This window comes from Hemiscyllium ocellatum, chromosome 21 (assembly GCF_020745735.1).
Source record: "Hemiscyllium ocellatum isolate sHemOce1 chromosome 21, sHemOce1.pat.X.cur, whole genome shotgun sequence".
In the NCBI taxonomy this organism is placed as follows: domain Eukaryota; kingdom Metazoa; phylum Chordata; class Chondrichthyes; order Orectolobiformes; family Hemiscylliidae; genus Hemiscyllium; species Hemiscyllium ocellatum.
In genome coordinates this window covers 25,950,468-25,969,842 of record NC_083421.1, presented here as the reverse complement: position 1 = coordinate 25,969,842, position 19,375 = coordinate 25,950,468, and the positions used below count along the sequence as shown (strand labels likewise).

Below are 19,375 nucleotides of genomic sequence, written 5' to 3'. Positions count from 1 at the left end.
AGGGTTTGGCGATGGAGGAGGCCCAGGACCTGCATGTCTTTGGCAAAGTGGGAGGGCTTGATGAAGTGTTCAGCCATGGGACGGTGGGGTTGGTTGGTGCGGGTGTCCCAGAGATATTCTCTGAAACAATCCGCAAGTTGACGTCCTGTCACCCCGACGTAGAGGAGACCACATCGGGTGCAACAGATACAGTAGATGACATTGGTGCAGGTACAGGTAAGTGCACCCGATGTGGTCTCCTCTACGTGGGGGAGGCAGGCCAGCAACTTGCGGATTGTTTCAGAGAACACCAGCACCAACCAATCCCGATGCCCCTTGGCTGAACATTTAACTCCCCCTCCCACTCTGCCAAGTACATGCAGATACTGGGCCTCCTCCATCGCCACTCCCTTACCACCAGAAACCTGAAGAAAGAATGCCTCATCTTCCATTTTGGAATTCTGCAACCACATGGGATTTCATCAGTTTCCTCATTTCCCCTCCCCTACCTTATCCCAGTCTCAAACCTCCAACTCGGCACCAGTCTCTTGACCGTCCATTGCCTTTCCCATCTATCTGCTCCAATCTCCTCTCTGACCTATCACCCTTCTCCCCCATCTTTATCTACCTATTGCATTCTCAGCTACCTCCCCCCACCCCCCCAACCCCACCCCCCTCCCATTTATCTCTTAGCTCCCCAGCCCATAAACCTCATTCCTGATGAAGGGCTCATGCCCAAAACGTCAATTCTCCTGCTCCTTGGTTGCTGCCTGACCTGCTTTTCCAGCACCACACTCTCAACTCTGACCTCAAGCATCCGCAGTTCTCCTATGGTGTAGGCAGCGACATTAACCACAGCATCACGATGCCCGATTAACCACTGAAAGTGACTCTTAATGTTCAGTTGCAATGAAGTGAAAACAGGGTCATTGGCAGAAGCACCCCAGCTGTATCTATTTCAATCCCAGAGAACAGCACACGTTATACCATAAGGGCAATACCCTTCTTAAACTGAAGCAGAGTGTGTTGCAACATGTGTGACACTGTTCATCAGTCCTCAGGTCTAGTCTAATTTGAACATGTTAATAGTTAAAGGAGACCCATAATCATTCAGTCACGACTCAAAGCAATACAGAAAGTTGAACTGTTTTTCCTCGCTGCTTTGATTTACAAAAAAAAAATCCAAACCAGCAACTTACAGACTGGACAGCATGCAGCATGGCAGCAAGTCAAGCAGGTGGACAGGTGAAAAGAAAAGGATGTTACACAGAAAGAAAACACACAACGAGAAAAGAAAACAAAAATCAACATTAAAATGAATTCAGAACTTGGAAAATTCACCATAAAACGTTAAATATCAAACCGCAGAGTGTGTGAACATGAGTGTGGGTAAGTAGGTGCTCCCAGTCATTCAGTCACAAACCATGTGAGACCTTCTGCTGTCCGCGTGATGTGGAGCCAACTAAAACCACATGCCCAAGCAATTGTTCTTCAGTTTGGTGAAAATATACACATACACACACACACATACACACACACACACACACACACGCACTACAGTGCTTCTTGTCACAAGTGTGCTCATTACTGATGAGTTCCATCATCCTTCTATTCTCAGGGCATTTCCAGGGAGGGAGAGAAGTAAAAGGAATTACCTGGTTATTTCAGGCACATAGATTTTCTTTTGTCTGTTTTTTTTTGTTTTTATTAGTTTTAATCAACATCATTGGTCAGAACATTGGAGGAGTTGGGATGATGTTGCAGCTGAAAAGGACATTGATTAGATCACGGCACACAAATTTGGTCTCCCTGCCACGGGATTTTGTTAAACTTGAGAGAATGCAGAAACGATTTACAAAGATGTTGCCAGGATTTGAGGACTGAAGCTGAATTTGAGGAAGAGGCTGAATAAGCTGGGGCTATTTTCCCTGGAGATTTATAGATGTTAATGAAATCACAAGAGGTATGGATAGGGTGAGTTGACAAGACCTTTTTCCCAGTGTGGAGGAGTCCAGACTAGAGGGCATAGGTTTAAAGTGAGAGGGTAAAATTTAAAAGAGACCTGAGGGGCAACATTTTCATGCAGAGGGTGCAGTACGCATGGAATGAGCTACCAGAGGAATTGGTGGAGGCTGGTGCAATTACAACATTTAAAAGGCATCTAGATGGATATGTGAATAGGAAGGTTTTAAAGGGATATAGGCAAATGGCTCAGGTCAGATGGGGGTATCTGGGCAACGTGGAAGAAGTGGATTGAAGGGTCTGTTTCTGTACTTAATGACTCAAAACAGCCTCACAAGATGGTGAAAATGGCAGGATCATCCCAGGAAATGAACAGAATGGGAATGTCCGATAGGCAAAAACATTAGCTCTGTATCAAGATAACTGAGGAGGGAAAACAAGGTGTGGGACAAAATATTTCATGTTCTTATTGGAAATTAGGGCAGGGTAAGGGTCACCTGTGATGCAACTATACCCTTCTCCTCCCCTGTTATAGTAAACACTCTATTACACCTCAACTAAGGTGTCAGCATTTCCATTTGGACTTGGTACCAAAATATCTGATAGTCTGGAACCAGGCTTCAAGAGTCGGTGCCATAATATCTCCACTGGAAAATCAAAACGTGGCAGTAAATAAATGTCAGGCAAAAGAGACCGGAAAACGCAGCATATAGGCATGGCATTTTACAAGATTTGTCTTTATTACTAACAGTGGAGACCTTGGTGATGGGAGAAAATTATATTTGAATGCCTCGCTTAAACCTCTTGTGATGAGCATGTCACATATAGATCTGTCCTTGAAGTGGAGAGACTGAAATCATATCCATTCTAAATCCCCAGAACCAACCATGGACCCTTCCACACTGTAGAGGTCCAATCTACTTGGCAGGAGGTTGGATATGTTTCACCAGGTGCTAGAGGGAGCCACTGGGTGGAGCAGCTGATGATATTAATAGGTTTAAATCTATATTCTGACCAACTCTTCACTATAAGTCATGGGCTTAAATATTTGGGGTGAAAGACAGAATAGAGGAGTAATATCTTGGGTTTACAATGGAATCGGAATCGAAGAGTGTGGCGCTGGAAAAGCACAGCTGGTCAGGGAGCATCCAAGGAGGAGGAGAATGGACGTTTTGAGCAAAGTCCTTCATTAGGAATAAGGCTTCTCCAAGATGAAGGGCTTATGCTCAAAATGTCGATTCTCCTACTCCTCGGATTATGCCTGACTGGCTGTGCTTTTCCAGCACCACACTCTTCAACGCTGATCTCCAGCATTTGCAGTGCCCACTTTCTCCTACAATTAAGAGAACCCTACAATTAAGAAGGGAGTTTATGGATAAATTACCTTTGAAATGGGAATGCTAATTGACTTGTGTTTGTGTTGCCTGGGATCATTCTGTTGAATTATTTAGCTCCATCTCACTTTTCATTTATGAAAGAAAGTTATACCAAACCTATATTTATATATTTATTATACAACTGCATTATTTTTAAACATACAGGAGTGTGCATGGGTATGAGTCTGCACAGACTGAGCCAGCACAAATCACAGAGACAGCAAATAGAGAATTGAAGACAATTAAACCCAAATAAAAACACAACACCTCTTTAGATATTTATTGCATGTAATCAGTCCACATAACCAGCAAAGTTATTGGAAACATTAACATGTAAGAAATCAGTTAAAATCCCCCTCAGGAAAAAAAAGCACTTCTTCATAATAACATATCTTTAATAATTCCCACATGGACAATATTTGCAAAACATTGGGTGAGTTTTGCTGAATCGTTTATTCCTTATTCAAAAGATAATTTACAACCTACCTTTCAGCATTTGGTAGCTGTAATTAAAATTGGCACTCAAGAATAGAAATGAGCGAGTTAAATTATATAATAAACTTTGCTCTTAAACTGGAAATCTGTAGTGTCCATCAGCTAGGTTTTCATTAAAAAAAACGTTTGCAACCAAGCATAACCCAGGCCGATGAGAAATCATTGGAGTGTTGAACCCTGTCCTATTTGAGACTCAGTTGCATAATGGCCTATATTGTGAGCAAAAACCTAGCAAGAATGTGTGGGAGAAGGAACCACTGCTGACCGACATCAGACAATAATGGAAAATATTACCTCTTATCTAATCCCTTCTTTAATTGTTTTGACTTCATTCATCTCAATTTTTTCCTTGAAAGGACAGCAGTCTAAACCTGTGGCTTACATTGAACAAAAACAATTTGGATAACTTCAGTTCCTAAGAAGAGTCAAATTGGCCTTGAGATGTTATTCCTGATGAAGGGCTTATGCTCGAAACGTCGAATTCTCTATTCCTGAGATGCTGCCTGGCCTGCTGTGCTTTGACCAGCAACACATTTGCAGCTGTGATCTCCAGCATCTGCAGACCTCATTTTTTACTTGAGATGTTTAACCCTATTTCTCTCCATACTGACGCTGCCCAACCTGCTGAGTTTCTCCAGCGCTGTGTTTCTACTGCTCATGTCTAGCCTGACTATAGCAATTATGAACTGTTTCAGGCCTTCCAATCAATACACTGTACTCTGGAGCATCTGAGAGGCAGCAGGATCAAGCCCAACTTTGACTTTACATGAAAAATTAAGGTTTGTAAGGCACAGAGTGACGCAATCACTTTAGAAGCACAGGAACAGAACACCGTGATCCACCATTCAATTAGATCACAATCTACACCTCGACATCATTCACCTCAATTGGCTCAATAAAATATATCCTTTTAAAAAAAGATATATTTATCCCAGTTGTCTCACATCAGGTGACTGAATGTAACTAAACCAAGCCAGTTACAACCATTTCCTCAGTCATCTTCACCATTGCTCCCAGCAGTAGCTTCCATCTTTGACGTGTCCAAATAACAAATAGTTGTGCCAGTGATCAGGCAAGGTCAGAAGGAATACCCTAGAACTAACTAAACTGGGGGAGGAGTGATGGATTTATTCATGAATGGTTAATTGGGCAGATAAAAAAGTAGGGAGTACGTAATCAGAGTTGTTCTAGTTTATGATACATGAACTAAAAATAAAAGTCTGATCAAAGAAGGATATAATTGTCAACAGGCAGTTTAACCTCAGGTTTTTAACATCTTTTTGTAAGGCAGCACAAAATATGACTTCACCTCCCATAAAAACAGAGACTATTGCAATTCCTCTGGAAATAAAATGCTCTCCCATTTTGAACACAGGCCCAAATCTTGCGATTTGGGTCAGATTCACTATTTCCGATCCATATCAGATTACAATTCAGCTGTTCAGTGGAAGGGTGCTCTAGTAGGTATTAATTCCTCTACTCTTTCCCAACTAACTATTAAGGTCAGTAATACAGAGTTTTCTGAAGTCTCCCACTTTAACTCAGAACTGGGGAGTTATTTAGAGGGCTCCACATTTCAGATACTTGGTTATCAGACAATTCAACTTCCCAGGTAAATACCACCCTGTAGTCTTTGACTATCCAGAGTCGGGAAGATCTGAGCCTAAAACACTTAGCAATCTTTGACTTAGAATAATCAGGTATAGCATAAAGCTTCCTCCAATCAGCCTTCATCTCTAAAGATAAACTGGGCTGAGACTAACTATCAATTTTAATGCTACCAATCTGGACTGGAGTTTAAATTTAAGTTGTACAGGCAAAAAGATAATGTCACTGCCACTCAATTCATTTCCTGGCTCAATCTGCCTTGCTCATGGTACCTTAAATTGTCTAACAGTAAAGGTAGTGTGAGAGGAGATTCACTGTTCAACAGAAATCATTGAGCTAGATATGGACACTACACTGCCACCTAGGTGTCACTGGAAGAAAGGAACATAGACAACAGCAAAACCACCTGATGAAGGAGTGACGCTCCGAAAGCTAGTGTGCTTCCAATTAAACCTGTTGGACTATAACCTGGTGTAGTGTGATTTTTAACTTTGTACACCCCAGTCCAACACTGGCATCTCTAAATCATAACAATAATTTGGTTCACTTGAAAAGGAAGCGATAGGTCCAGGCACCACTAACTTGCAACTTGGTGTTATTTAAAAGAGAGTTAAATGGTGGCTCGGGTTTTCTGGATTAATGAGGTTTGATAGCCAAAACTCACTCTTATTTATGTTTTCCAAATAAAACTTGGGGCCATAAAGTTATGATAATCACCAGTAACCCATGGCAGAAATTTCAGGAGCAGCTTAATTACTCAGAGTGATTTGACTGTGTAATTTGATACCTTAAAGAACAGTCAAGTGGCATAGTTGCATTTACTGGAGTACATATGTAGGGTTGGAGGAGGATTAAGTGAAGTGTAATTGTTAGCATCATTCAGTTGGGCCAAATGGCCTGTCTGCCTCCTGCAAATTACATATACCTTTGCAAGAATAACACTTTATCTGCACCAATTAATCTACTGAGAGCTGCAAGGGTCAGAACACATTAATTTATGGATAGGACCATACATTGGATTTAACTCATTACCTCAAACAAAATTCATCCATGTAGGACGATTATGACATAAGGAACAATAATGATAGAGACAAGAGGAAGTGAGCTGAAAGCATCTATGGCAATAAAGCCTACTCGGGACATAACAAGGTTTCAGCTCTAGTGAGTCACAGAATGGGCAAAGGGCAACTATTTCAATATATTTCCCATTTTTCTTCCTCTTCACTTGACCTGTGCTCAGAATTGCTTTCACTGACTTCAGTGAGCCATCACTACATTTGTCAAATATCTATTCATGTGTGGGCCTAAAGAGTAGCTGTTAACACATTGTTTAACTTTAAAAAGCCTCATAGCGGATAATGGTCACCTAAACAGTTGATGTCCTTATGAAAGCACGCAGCAATTAGGAGAAGCATCACAGCTGATAATTCGTTTACCTGGGGGCTGTTGAAGGTGTAGGATTTGGGAGGGGTCAGTAAGTTTCCATATTGGCAGATACAGAGGTGGGTTAAGCAGCAGGTTGTCAGGGACCCTCACTGCTTTCCCAGATGAGATTAGTTCAGGGAAATCCTTCACACTGTCCATCAATGTTTCCAACAAGCTGACTGTTACTGACTGATGTTTACTCTCCACTGTAATTTAACACATCACCAAAACTTAATTGAGCATATTAATGGATTCATTTCATTTCTTTTAAACCTAAAATGTTTCTGTTGATCAGATTGAATAAGACTTACATTAGAAGCAGAATATTTTCAGTAGTAGGCACCTCATATACTGACAGCAAGCCCCTGCAGCTGATTGCAAGGAATAATCCCTCTGCCCTGACCCAACACACTATCTCCACATAACCTCAGAAAAATACCTCAACTACATGTTGTTTTACCATTTCTTTCATCAGTCATAGAGTCACTGAGTCATACAGCACAGAAACAGATGCTCTGGTCCAGCTGGTCCATGACGACTATGTTCTCAAACTAAATTAGTCCCACTTGCCTGTGTTTGGCCCACATCCCTCCAAACCTTTCTTATTCATGTATTTACCCAAACATTTTTTAAATGTTGCAATTGCATCCATCACTTCCTCTCAGTCAAAGACTCATACTGCACAGAAATAGTGTCTTCAGACCAACTCATCCAGATCTATCCGACCTCATCCATTTGCCAACATTTGTCCCCATATCCCTTTAATCCCTTCCTATTCATATACCCATCCAGTCATTAAGTAATCTCTCTGATTGGGATTTGATCAATGACCCAGGACTAACTAAATATATTTCTCAACAGAAACGAAACCAGACCTTCAAGACTGATTACATTTCTCACTTGAAGTGTGAAGACAAGATTGATATCGACAATCTCCACTATGACTTCTCCCGAATACCCATTCCTGCCCAGTTTTAGAAGGATGGCAGGTAGATTGTAAGTCACATTGGCTGAGACACAATGGACTATCCAGAGTTATTTTGTTGGCTAGCAATGATTCAGGTAAGAGTTTTTGATTCAGGAGCAGAGAGATTCAGAGTGGTGTGATTCAACTTCTAATATTAAGTAGCAAGGAAATTCCTCACCCTCTCAGCTGAATCTTACCAACAAACTCCTCACTGCACCTGGCTCAATTTCCTACATATTTCATTTTGTTTTTGGCAAGTCACAACTGCATAAGGAGTTGTTCAGTGTAATTCTTCATTTTCCACTGTAGTTTGTTGTCTAATGTACATGAGTGTGCTCGGTAGCCAAAATGCTTCAATATTTTGACATGGAAGGGAATGTAAATACTGGACTTCCATTTGGCAGAAAAGTAAAATCAGATACTAGCATCCAGACGACATCTTCAAAATTTCCAACAAATCCACTCCAAAACCAGGGAAATTAAAACCTTAATATGGTTGTGTATTGGAATAAGACAGGGTTACCAAAAGAATCCTACCTCTGCAACATTGGTCTGGTGTGCTGAGGAAACTGTCAGCTTTTCAACTAAAAAAATTGTCACTGATGGCTCAGTGGTTAGCACTGTTGCCTCGCCACACCAAGGACCCAGGTTTGATTCCACCTTCGGGTGACTGTGTGAAATTTGCACATTCTCCCCATGTATGGGTTTCTTCTGGATGCTCCAGTTTTCTCCCACAATCCAAAGATGTGCAGGTTGGGTAGACTGGCCAAGCTAAATTGTACAAAGTGTCCAGGGATGCATAGGTTACGTGGATTAGATTCCCTACAGTGTGAAAACAGGCCCTTCAGCCCAACCAATCTACATCAACGCTCCGAAGAGTAACCCACCCAGACTCATTTTCCCTCCAACTAATGCACCTAACACTACGGGAAATGTAGCATGGCCAATTCACCTGACCTGCACATGTTTGTGATTTTGGACTGTGGGAGGAAACCCACACAGACACGAGGAGAATGCGCAAACTCCACATAGACAGTCGCCCGAGGCTGGTATCAAACCTGGGATTCTGGTGCTGTGAGACAGCAGTGCTAACCACTGAGCCACCATGCCACCCAAATTCACATTGACAGACACCCAAAGCTGGAATCAAACCCAGGTCCCTGGCACTGTGAGACAGTGGTGCAGTGGCTCAGTGGTTAGCACTATCTCGATTAGCCATGGAAAATTGAGGGTTACAGGATAGGAGAGTGGGTTTGGGTTGGGGTGCTCTTCAGAGGGTTGGTGTGGACTCAATGGGCCAAATGATCTGCTCCCACACTGCAGAGATTCTATAATTCTATAATCTCTCTCTTCCTTCACACTGTACTTCATCCCACTCCACCACCTCTGTATATTCCATCCAATCTGACCTCCACATGTGGATAAAGCCACTGCTTACTGCTAATGGGTATGCAATTAATTCCCTAATTGGTTCCTTCTGATTAGTGTGTTATTTTCCTACAGTATTAAGCACTTCCAAACTGTCTGGAGCAGATCATTACTGAAGCAGTGAACTGACTAATAGTTTCTGACTGGAGCTGTCCAACTCAAAAAGGATCAGCACTCGACTGGTCCTTTCAGCTCCAGCCCGAAGCCTGTCAGACAATTAAAGTCACTCACATGCTGTCATTGCTACATCATTGCATTTCTGTCATTAGTGTGGAAAGAAAGAGAAGACAAAAAAAGGAGAAAAGGCAGAGCCACCTCATTCAATTATCAAAATAGAGCGATGCTTGAATAATGACAGCACAGTGGCTCAGTGGGTAGCACTGCTACCTCACAGTGCCTGTGACCCAGGTTCAATTCCAGCCTCAGGCGACTGTCTGTGTGGAGTTTGCACATTCTCCCCGTGTCTGTGTGGGTTTCCTACGGGTACACCAGTTTCCTCCCACAATCCAAAGGTGTGCAAGTTAGGTGAATTGGCCATGCTAAATTGCCCACAGTGTTCAGCAATGTGTAGGTTAGGTGCATTAGTTAGGGGAAATTAGAATAATAGGACAGTAGGAGAATGGATCAAGGTGGGATACTCTTTGGAGATTGGTGTGGACTTATTGGATCAAATGGCCTGTTTCCACACTGTAGGGATTCTATGTTCTATGGCTATGTTAGACACAGCGATATCTGTTTTTGACTGAGGTGGAGGTATACCATGTTGAAGCTAAATGGTTTAACAGTTAAAGTGCGTACTGCCTGTGAGAGTTTCTGGGTTGGTTCTTATCACCCGAGCAGATCAGAGAGAATTTTTCCAGAGTTTTTTCTTCCCATTGATTGGTCGTAAATTTTGTTTCTGGTTCTTGTGATCTTCCGGAACATTGCACAGGATCGGAAATGTCAAGTCTTAATATGGTTGTGGAGTGGGGTTGGTGGGGTTGGTGGGGTTGGTGGGGGTGGGGGGGGTGGGGGGGGGTGGGGGAGGGAAGGAGGAGGAGGAGGAGCTACTGGTCTGTCTCTGCCCACTAATTTTCCAGGGTCCTTTGTGGATAAGCCAACCTTGAGAATACAAAATATTACCAAACCTTATCAGACAATGATACCTGCCATTGTCTGGAGAAAAAAAAGACTGCAGAAAGCCTGTCTACATTATCTAGAGAACAACAGGCCAAGAACAGCTTGATTCAATAATCCCTCGGTTTATTTATAATGTACATAACCATGAGGAAATGGAACTCTACTTTAAACCAGATGAGAACCAGTCCCTGAATTTTAGTTCACACCCTAAAGGTAGACTTCAAGAAGTACAGGGAAAGGTCATAGTGACTTCAGACAGGTGGCAGACGGCCAAATGTGAAAGGGGGCAGGTAAAGCCAAGAGGTACCACAAATATCAGCTATCTAGGACTTCAGCTGAGGACAGCATCAAAATCCACCTACTTTCATCATGGTTAGTAGCTTCACTATCTACACAACAAGCTCTCACATGAGAAAATGTGATGTGTCACAGGTGTGCTGATAAAAACATAACCCAATGAGGTACCACTTTCAACAAAGGAATGGAGGAAATTCAGAGAGGTAAAAGGACCCCTCAGGGCACCTGATTAAACAACCAGCAAGACGACGGTATGTCTATCGTGTAATTGCTGACTGTGCCTAGTGTCACTGCATAAACTGGCACATGGCAGCTTCAGTTATCCCACTATCTCGGGTCACCATGTTCTTGTCATTCAAGGATAATATGTGAAGTCTAACTTTGGGATTCTCCACTTCCTTAAGAAAATGAACGATCCATTAACATCTGAACTTCCTGCTCTACTTGAAGCGCACAGCCCTGCTTAATAGTCCTAAATTCTGATGTCTCAATTCCAACCAAATTGATTTCTATATAAATGAGATGATTCTGGACATCATTATCCAACAAGACATTTCTGCTGCAATTCCATCAGCATTCAGATTATCAGATACTCTAAATACTGTACCTTCTTTGACAGGAATGGTCGGTTTCTTCTGACGAAGTCCCAGCAAGATGAAAAAGAGAACCAATGGTATAAAAATCTCAAATGCCAGTACCCACTGTGAACAAACAAAGAGAAAAGAAAACTTTAATGCAGGAAGAGCTATTCATAGCAGTCATCAACCTCAAATTGTCAAGCTTTCTGTGTCTGGCCTCATATCGTCTCTCCCATTTGCCTCCCTCCTCCACAGCTGAACACCAAACACAAGGTTGAGAAATCTCTGAATGCATTCCAATTCAAAGTTTTATCTCTTCCCCCACAGAAAGATTTCAAGGAATGCATTTGTTAATTGGATTTGGAAACACTGTAGCTGCAAGGGACATACTTTCCGCCCATTTGTGCTTGCAGGATATAGCCCACAAAAACACTATTATTAATCACCTAACAGCTTTCCACATTCCCATTACTTTTACGTATTCCTCATTAACCTACATTCCACCATGCATAATAGTATGCTTCAGACTTGTTAGTACATATTCCATTATATTCTTAAACCTCATAAACCTACAGTCAACAATATTCATTTCATATTATTTTCCCTGGTAAGAAACGATAATCCATTATTTAATGACATACTTGAGAGTTTATTGTACTGCACTTAATTAGTCTGTACAAATAGATTAAATCTTGCATCTGATCATTACTCATAAATAAACGGTCCAGAGCCATGTCCATCAAGAGCCATTAAAGAGAGACAGCTGATTATGTATAGCTTGAGGGAAACAACTCCACACTTGGAGAGGAAGGTGAGGTAGCAGGCCTTCATGAACCACCACAGCTGGTATAGGGATTGAACACATGCTGTTGGCTCTATCATATAATAGAAACACTAACAAGCTTGGACCCCACCCATCCAGAACCTCCCCTAGTGGGTGGCACAGCGGCCCAATGGTTAGCACTGCTGCCTCACAGCACCAGGGACCCAGGATTGATTCCAGCCTCAGGCTATTTGCACATTCTCCTCATGTCTGCATGGGTTTCCTCTGCTTGCTCTTGCTTCCTCCCACTGTCCAAAGATGGGCACGTTAGGTGGATTGGCCATGGTAAATTGCCCATACTATCCAGGAATGTGCTGACTAGGTGGGTTAGCCATGGGAAAGGTGGGGTTATCGGGAAAGGGTGGGTGGGGGGGGTGGGTTGGGTCTGGGTGGGATGCTCATTTCAGAGTTGGGCTTCCACACTGCAGGGATTCTATTATTCAACACTAAGACACTATATATATATATATATATATATATATATATATATAAACATCAACTCTTGAGAAAAATCGTATTGTGCAAAAGAGTGTTATGACTATCTGCAGGCTGCCCTCTATCTCCAAAGGAACTGGGAGCTGGAGGTCAGAAGTTCAAGTTCCATTCTACAGTCCCAAGCACATCATTCGCCCAGCTCAGAACTGTACCGAGGGAACATTGCACTGTGGGATGCCCTATCTTACACATTAGATTAGATTACTTAGTGTGGAAACAGGCCCTTCGGCCCAACTAGTCCACATCGACCCGCCATAGCGCAACCCACCCAAACCCATTCCCCTTCATTTATCTCTTCACCTAACACTACAGGCAATTTATCATGGCCAATTCACCTAATCTGCACATTTTTGGACTGTGGGAGGAAACCGGAGCACCCGGAGGAAAACCACGCAGACGCGGGCAGAATGTGCAAACTCCACACAGTCAGTCGCTAGAGGCAGGAATTGAACTTGGGTCTCTGTGCTAACCACTGTGCCACCGTGCTGCCCACTGGTATGGTAAATCACTGCACCATGGCAATATCCATGGTAGGTAGTTCTGGTCCAAAGTTCATCTGTTGACCAATATCAATTCTCAGCTACGGTTCAGTTGGTCACACTTCTGACCTCTGAATCTCAGCTTCTCAGATTCAAATGCTGCCCCAAGGCCTGAGTACATAAACTAAGGCTAACACTCCCAGTGCATTATGGAGGATGTCACCAACCAAAGAAATATTCCATCCACGTCCACCCTGTCATACTGTATAAGAACTTTTGAAATCTCAATGCAATCACATCACATTCCTCAAAACTATGGAAAATACACGCCCAGTTCTCTCAATTTCTCTTCATTAAAACAATTTCAGGGGTTAGATTAGACTTACAGTGTGGAAACAGGCCCTTCGGCCCAACAAGTCCACACCGACCCGCCGAAGCGAAACCCACCCATACCCCTACATTTACCCCTTACCTAACACTACGGGCAATTTAGCATGGCCAATTCACCTGACCCGCACATCTTTGGACTGTGGGAGGAAACCGGAGCACCCGGAGGAAACCCACGCAGACACGGGGAGAACGTGCAAACTCCACACAGTCAGTCGCCTGAGTCGGGAATTGAACCCGGGTCTCTGGCGCTGTGAGGCAGCAGTGCTAACCACTGTGCCACCGTGCCGCCCACAAATCTGGTGAATATCTGGGTTAATCTGGTGAATATCTTGTATGACCTCTATGATAAGCATATCCTTCCTGAGACAAGGGGACCCAAAAGTATACAAAATACCATCGGTGAGTCTCACTAAGGCATTCTACAGCATAAAATGCATTGAGACTTTGAATGGCTGCACTGTATAGAGTTAGAGAGTCATAGAGATGTACAGCATGGAAACAGACCCTTCTGTCCAACTCACCCATGCCGACCAGATATCCTAAATTTATCGAGTCCCATTTGCCAGCATTTGGTCCATATCCCTTTAAACCCTTCCTATTAATATACTCACCAAGACGTTTTTTTTAAATGTTGTAATTGTACCAGCCTCCACCACTTTCTCTGGCAGCTTAGTCCATACTCTCACTGCACTCTGCATGAAACAATTGTCCCTCAGGTCCCTTTTAAATCTTTCCCCTCTCATCCTAAACCTATGCTCTCTAGTTTTGGGCTCCCCCACCCTGGAAAAAAGACTTTGGCTATTTCATGTCCCTCATGATTTCTTAAAGATCCATAGGTCAACCCTCAGCCTCCAATGTACCAGAGAAAATAGGTCCCACCTATTCAGCCTCTCCTTATAGCTCAAACTATCCAAACCTGGCAAAATCTTTGTAAATGTTTTCTGAACCCTTTCAAGTTTAACATCTTTCCTGCAAGCTTTACATGCTTTTAACATGGATATCTTTTATTTCAATGGCGTTTGTTGTAATTGGCTATGAGCAAGTTGTCTTCATCTGCTGCAATTCACAGCAAAACTGGCTGCACTTCAGAAGTAGTTAATTGGCTACATATGCTTTGTGATACCCTGAGGACAAGGAAGGTACTTTCTCATTGCAATTTCTCACTTCCACAAAGATACATACAACAGGTGAAATTAAATGGGTCTTCAAGGCTGTTGTTTTGAAAAGACCTCAGGCTATACTTGAGTCACTAATACTATGAGTCTGTAATCGCCTACTCCTTAGATGACAATAACCTCAGTCTATACCATTGTGCCATTAGAATGCTCTTTCAATCAATTAATAGCCTGTTCTATGTAAGAACTTGACAGATTAATTCCCTGGAGAGAGGACAAAGCTAAATGCTGAAGACGCAGGTACAGGGACAAGAAATAATGAACAAAGTACAATAAAACTACTTGAGAAATTAAACAAAAACAGAGTGGTGGGAGTAAAACAGCCCTTTTTATTTTCTCATGGAATGCCAGTCCAGTCGAGAGAAGTTAAGAGTCACATGTAGGCCATGGGTAATGCCAGCAGATTTCCTTCCCTAAGGGACATTACCAAAGCAGATGGCTTTCACCACAACCAACGATAGTTGCATGGTCACTACCACGGACACTGGATTTCAATTCCTGATTTATTCATCACATTTCCCACATCCCATGGTGATATATGAACCAGTGTCCCCTGAACCTCCTGTGCCTCTAAGTTACTGGTTCAATGGCATTATCACGACACTGCCATTTCTTCACATTGACCGGAAGTATAAGGAAGACAAACTGATGAGTTTGCTGATCTTTTCAGCAAATGTTTCTATGTCTAGTAGTAATTTCAAGTCTCTCTCCTTCAAGATTAAATAAATAGGAATTAATTTCTTTCCACACTGATCCCATTATTACCGGCACTGCTGCTTATCCTGTTATGTCAGATGTGAGGACTAAACACCCCCTCACCCCATCTCAGCGAGGTCAGTTTTTACCAAAGCCAGCAAACTCAACAAGAACCCCTGAAGTTAGCCCTGGATATTACTCCACTGAGGGACATGAATTGGTGGAATAGAATGTGAAGCAATTTAAAGCATTTGCTTCTCCCTAATTTCAGATTTCCGACATCCACAGTACTTTGCTACTGAGTGTCTTATTCATTCTCACTTCTGTTCCAAGACTGTCAAATTCCAAAAGGCTCTGCTCTCCATCCAACAATATTCGTTTGCTCAGGTCCCTAGGGTCTTCCAGCTCGGGTGGAAGCTTAACCGTAAACTAAATCTCTCTCACCACAGATGCTGACTGACCTACAGAAAGTATACAGGCACATTTCAGGGTGCCTGTATACCCAGAGTGTCCACTCACAGCCAGCAGTACCTGGTGCAAATGTCTAGTTTGAATGGAGCCATGCATTTCTACAGGGCTGAGCTGCTGTTCAATTTGAAATGTATAGGAGTGGGGACATCATGTTGCAGCTGAACAACGCATTAGTGAGGCCACTTTTACAATACCGCATACAATTTTAGATTAGATTAGATTACTTACAGTGTGGAAAGAGGCTTTTCGGCCCAACAAGTCCACACCGACCCGCCGAAGCGCAACCCACCCAGACCCATTCCCCTATATTTACCCTTTCACCTAACACTACAGGCAATTTAGCATGGCCAATTCACCTAACCAGCACATTTTTGGACTGTGGGAGGAAACCCACACAGACAGAATGTGCAAACTCCACACAGTCAGTCGCCTGAGGCAGGAATTGAACCCGGGTCTCTGGCACTGTGAGGCAGCAGTGCTAAGCACTGTGCCACCATGCCGCCCATTTTGGGCACACTGCTATAGGAAAGATGTTGTTAAACTGCAAAGAGTGCAAAAAAGATTTTCAAGATGTTGCCGGGACCCGAGGATTGGAATTAGAGGGAGAGGCTGAGGCCTTTTCTCTGGAGAATCGGAGGCTGAGGGGTGACCTTATATAGAGGGTTATAAAATCATGAAGGGCACAGCCAAGGTCTTTGTCCCAGGGTAGGGGAGTCCAAAACTAGAGGGCATAGGTTTAAGGTGGAAGGGGAAAAGATTTAAAAGGGACCTGAGGGGTAACTTTATCACACAGAGGGTGGTGAGTGTATGGAATGAGTTGCCAAGGAAGTGGTAGAGGTGGGTACATTTACAACTTAGAAAAGGAATCTGGACAGCTACATGAATAGGAAAGGTTTAGAGGAATATGGGCCAAATGCAGGCAAATGGGATGAGTTCAGTTTAGGAAACCTGGACAGCATGGACGAGTTGGACCAAACGATCTGTTTCTGTGCTGTACGACTCTATGTAGGAGGGAGAATTCAGAAAGTCCTCAGTAAGTCTAAGGGAGTATCAATGTATTTTACAAATGTAAAATATTTTATTCATTCATGGGATGAGGGCATTGCTGGTTAGGTCAGCATTTAATGGCCATGCCTGATTCCACTTAGACAGTTAAGATCAACCACATTGCTGTGGATCTGGAGTCACCCATAGGTAAGGATGGCAGTTTCTTTCCCTAAAGGACATTAGTAAATCAGATGAGTTTTTCTTGTTAATCAGCAATGGATACAGTTGACAACAGATACCATTTAAATACAATGCTGTCCATTCTTTTATTTCTTCTCTCGCTTATTTAAAACAAGTCAAAGGGAATGTTTTAAGTTTGCTGTCCTGTGACTTTTTTTTGTGCTGTCCAAAACCATTCAACATTCTGAAACATAGCATTTGAATATCGCAAGGATCCCCGCCTGTTGGATGTAATTTGCATCAGGTCACAGTAATGAACCCCAGTTAGTAATCGGGCAAGGTATCACGGACCTCAGCGATGATCCTGGCCCAGGCTCCTATCCCTTTCCTGAGCACGACAGACTGCACTCCCCTACCCCAAGACCTTGGACCCCACTTACAGGGCCATGACTGAACCACCCTGTCTCAAACCCTGAGAGGAACACTGCTTCAAGGACCCTACATGTTTCCTGCTGTTATACCCACACTGTCTTATTTATCACTGGGCCTTTAAAGACTGTGAGCAATGAAGATAAACTGACTTGCATTAAAATCTGTCTGGAGATGATGAGAGACAGGGAAAGGCTGACAAGCAGGATCTCCCACTGGCAGACCATCTCCTTCACAGCTCAGGGATAACAAGCTCCAAGTGAACACAATACTGGATTTACAACATTCCCACCCTGTTTCTCGTGTAACAGCCAGAATCTTCCACTGCAGTAATCATTAACCATGCTGCATTTTCATCCATCACTCTCTACCTCAGTCACGAGCTGTGCCATTGTTTTATTGAGACAGACAGTAAAAACAAAATGCAGATGTTACACCCAGCCTTCTGGAAATCACATGGGTTGGAAAAATTCCCAAGCCAGCGTGCTGTCCTACCTCTCACATCTTTCGGAGAATATTCATGGGAGGATGGGGAGGGAGGCGGTGGGTGGGGGTCAGATGGGACAGACCCTGCCATTTACCAGTATGACCAGCTTTAGACACAGGAAATTCCCCTCCCCCATATTAAAGAAATATCACCATCACTGAAAATGTATGGGGAAGCTAGACTAGCACACAAGCTAAAAGAGATATGCTGATGGGAGGAGATAAAGGAGGGGGCCTGTGCAACATCAACAATTGCACAGACCATAATAGTCTAATGCAACATTCCACCAGAGTTTTGGCTGCTCACTGACCTCAGAGGGTCATGTGTGGCAGCAGTCTCTGCAAGATGAAGCCACTCAATGGCACATTGGTCCAGGGGCCTATTTCTATGCTGGGCATTCTCTACAACACACACCTGGGCGTAGCTTTGCTGTCACCGTCCTGTTTTAGTGTAGGAACCTACAACGTATGCTTGAGGCCCAGGATTGCCACCTGCTCATTGAAAGAAAGGGGCTCTGGTCGTTAACAAGACGTAATTTATTGCACAATCTTATAGACCATTGTTTTCCAAAGTGTTTCCCTTCCCTGTGGCTTCAATCCAAGGCTTGACAACTGCTGCAATCCCTCTGTAAGAACTGATGGGGTGGGGGGAGCTTGTGCATATGTATATATGTGTGTTTATGTTATATACATATAAAGGATATAATATTATATATTTTATATATTTGGGTGCGTGGGTAGAAAATCCCTGAGATAGCCCCTGTTACAAAGACCTCCTATTAGGTAGGCCCAGACAGCTGCTCATGGGGTTTCCAGCTCCAAAGACGTTCTCCCACCAAGCCCATAAGGCATCATCATAGTGGGTGGTGCTTTAGGCACTCCTCAATGTTAACCCTTTCAGGGCCTTAGAGAATAAATGGATCAGATCCACACTGACAGACTGAGACTAGTGGGGTAGATATTTTCTAATCAACTTTTCCAGGGATTGCAACAGTTGACAAGTCTAGGATTGGGATCACAGTAGAGGGAAAGAGCTTAGGAAGCAATGGTCTATCGTATCGTGCAAGCTGGACTCAGTTGTTAACATACAATAAATTACATCTTGTTGCTACCCTCCTTTACAGCAGGTGGGGCTTGAACCTGGGCCTCCTGGCTCAGAAGTGAGGACATTACCACTGTATCACAAGGAGCAAAAACTTGGTCCCAGTTGGTCATCAATAATATGGAGGTGGGAGGAACAAATGTGCTCACTATGTCTTAAATGGTAAGAGTTCAAACAGTGTGGACACAGAAAGGGATCTAGGTGTACTTATCAATAAGTCACTGAAGGTTAACACACTGGCACAGTAAGCTATTAGAAAGACTAATGGAGTATAAAACTACATTTCAAGAGGTTTTGAGTACAGGAGTGGTAAGGTCTTGCTGAATTATACAGAAGCTTGGGTCAGACTGCCCCAGAATACTGCGTGAGACTTTGATCTCCTTACCTCAGAAAAGATAACACTGCCATGAAGGAAGTACACAAAGGCT

At 43.1% G+C, this 19,375-nt stretch overlaps 1 protein-coding gene across 2 annotated transcripts in view; it reads right to left on the bottom strand.

Moving 5' to 3' along the window:
• The window catches only part of abca2 (ATP-binding cassette, sub-family A (ABC1), member 2), a 541,802-nt gene that overhangs the window by 370,072 nt on the left and 152,355 nt on the right, over window positions 1-19,375 (bottom strand). For both annotated transcript variants that reach the window (XM_060841298.1, XM_060841299.1), the window contains exon 2: window positions 11,264-11,357. In XM_060841298.1, coding sequence (XP_060697281.1) covers window positions 11,264-11,357 — 94 coding nt within the window. The remainder of the gene's footprint in view (window positions 1-11,263; window positions 11,358-19,375) is intronic.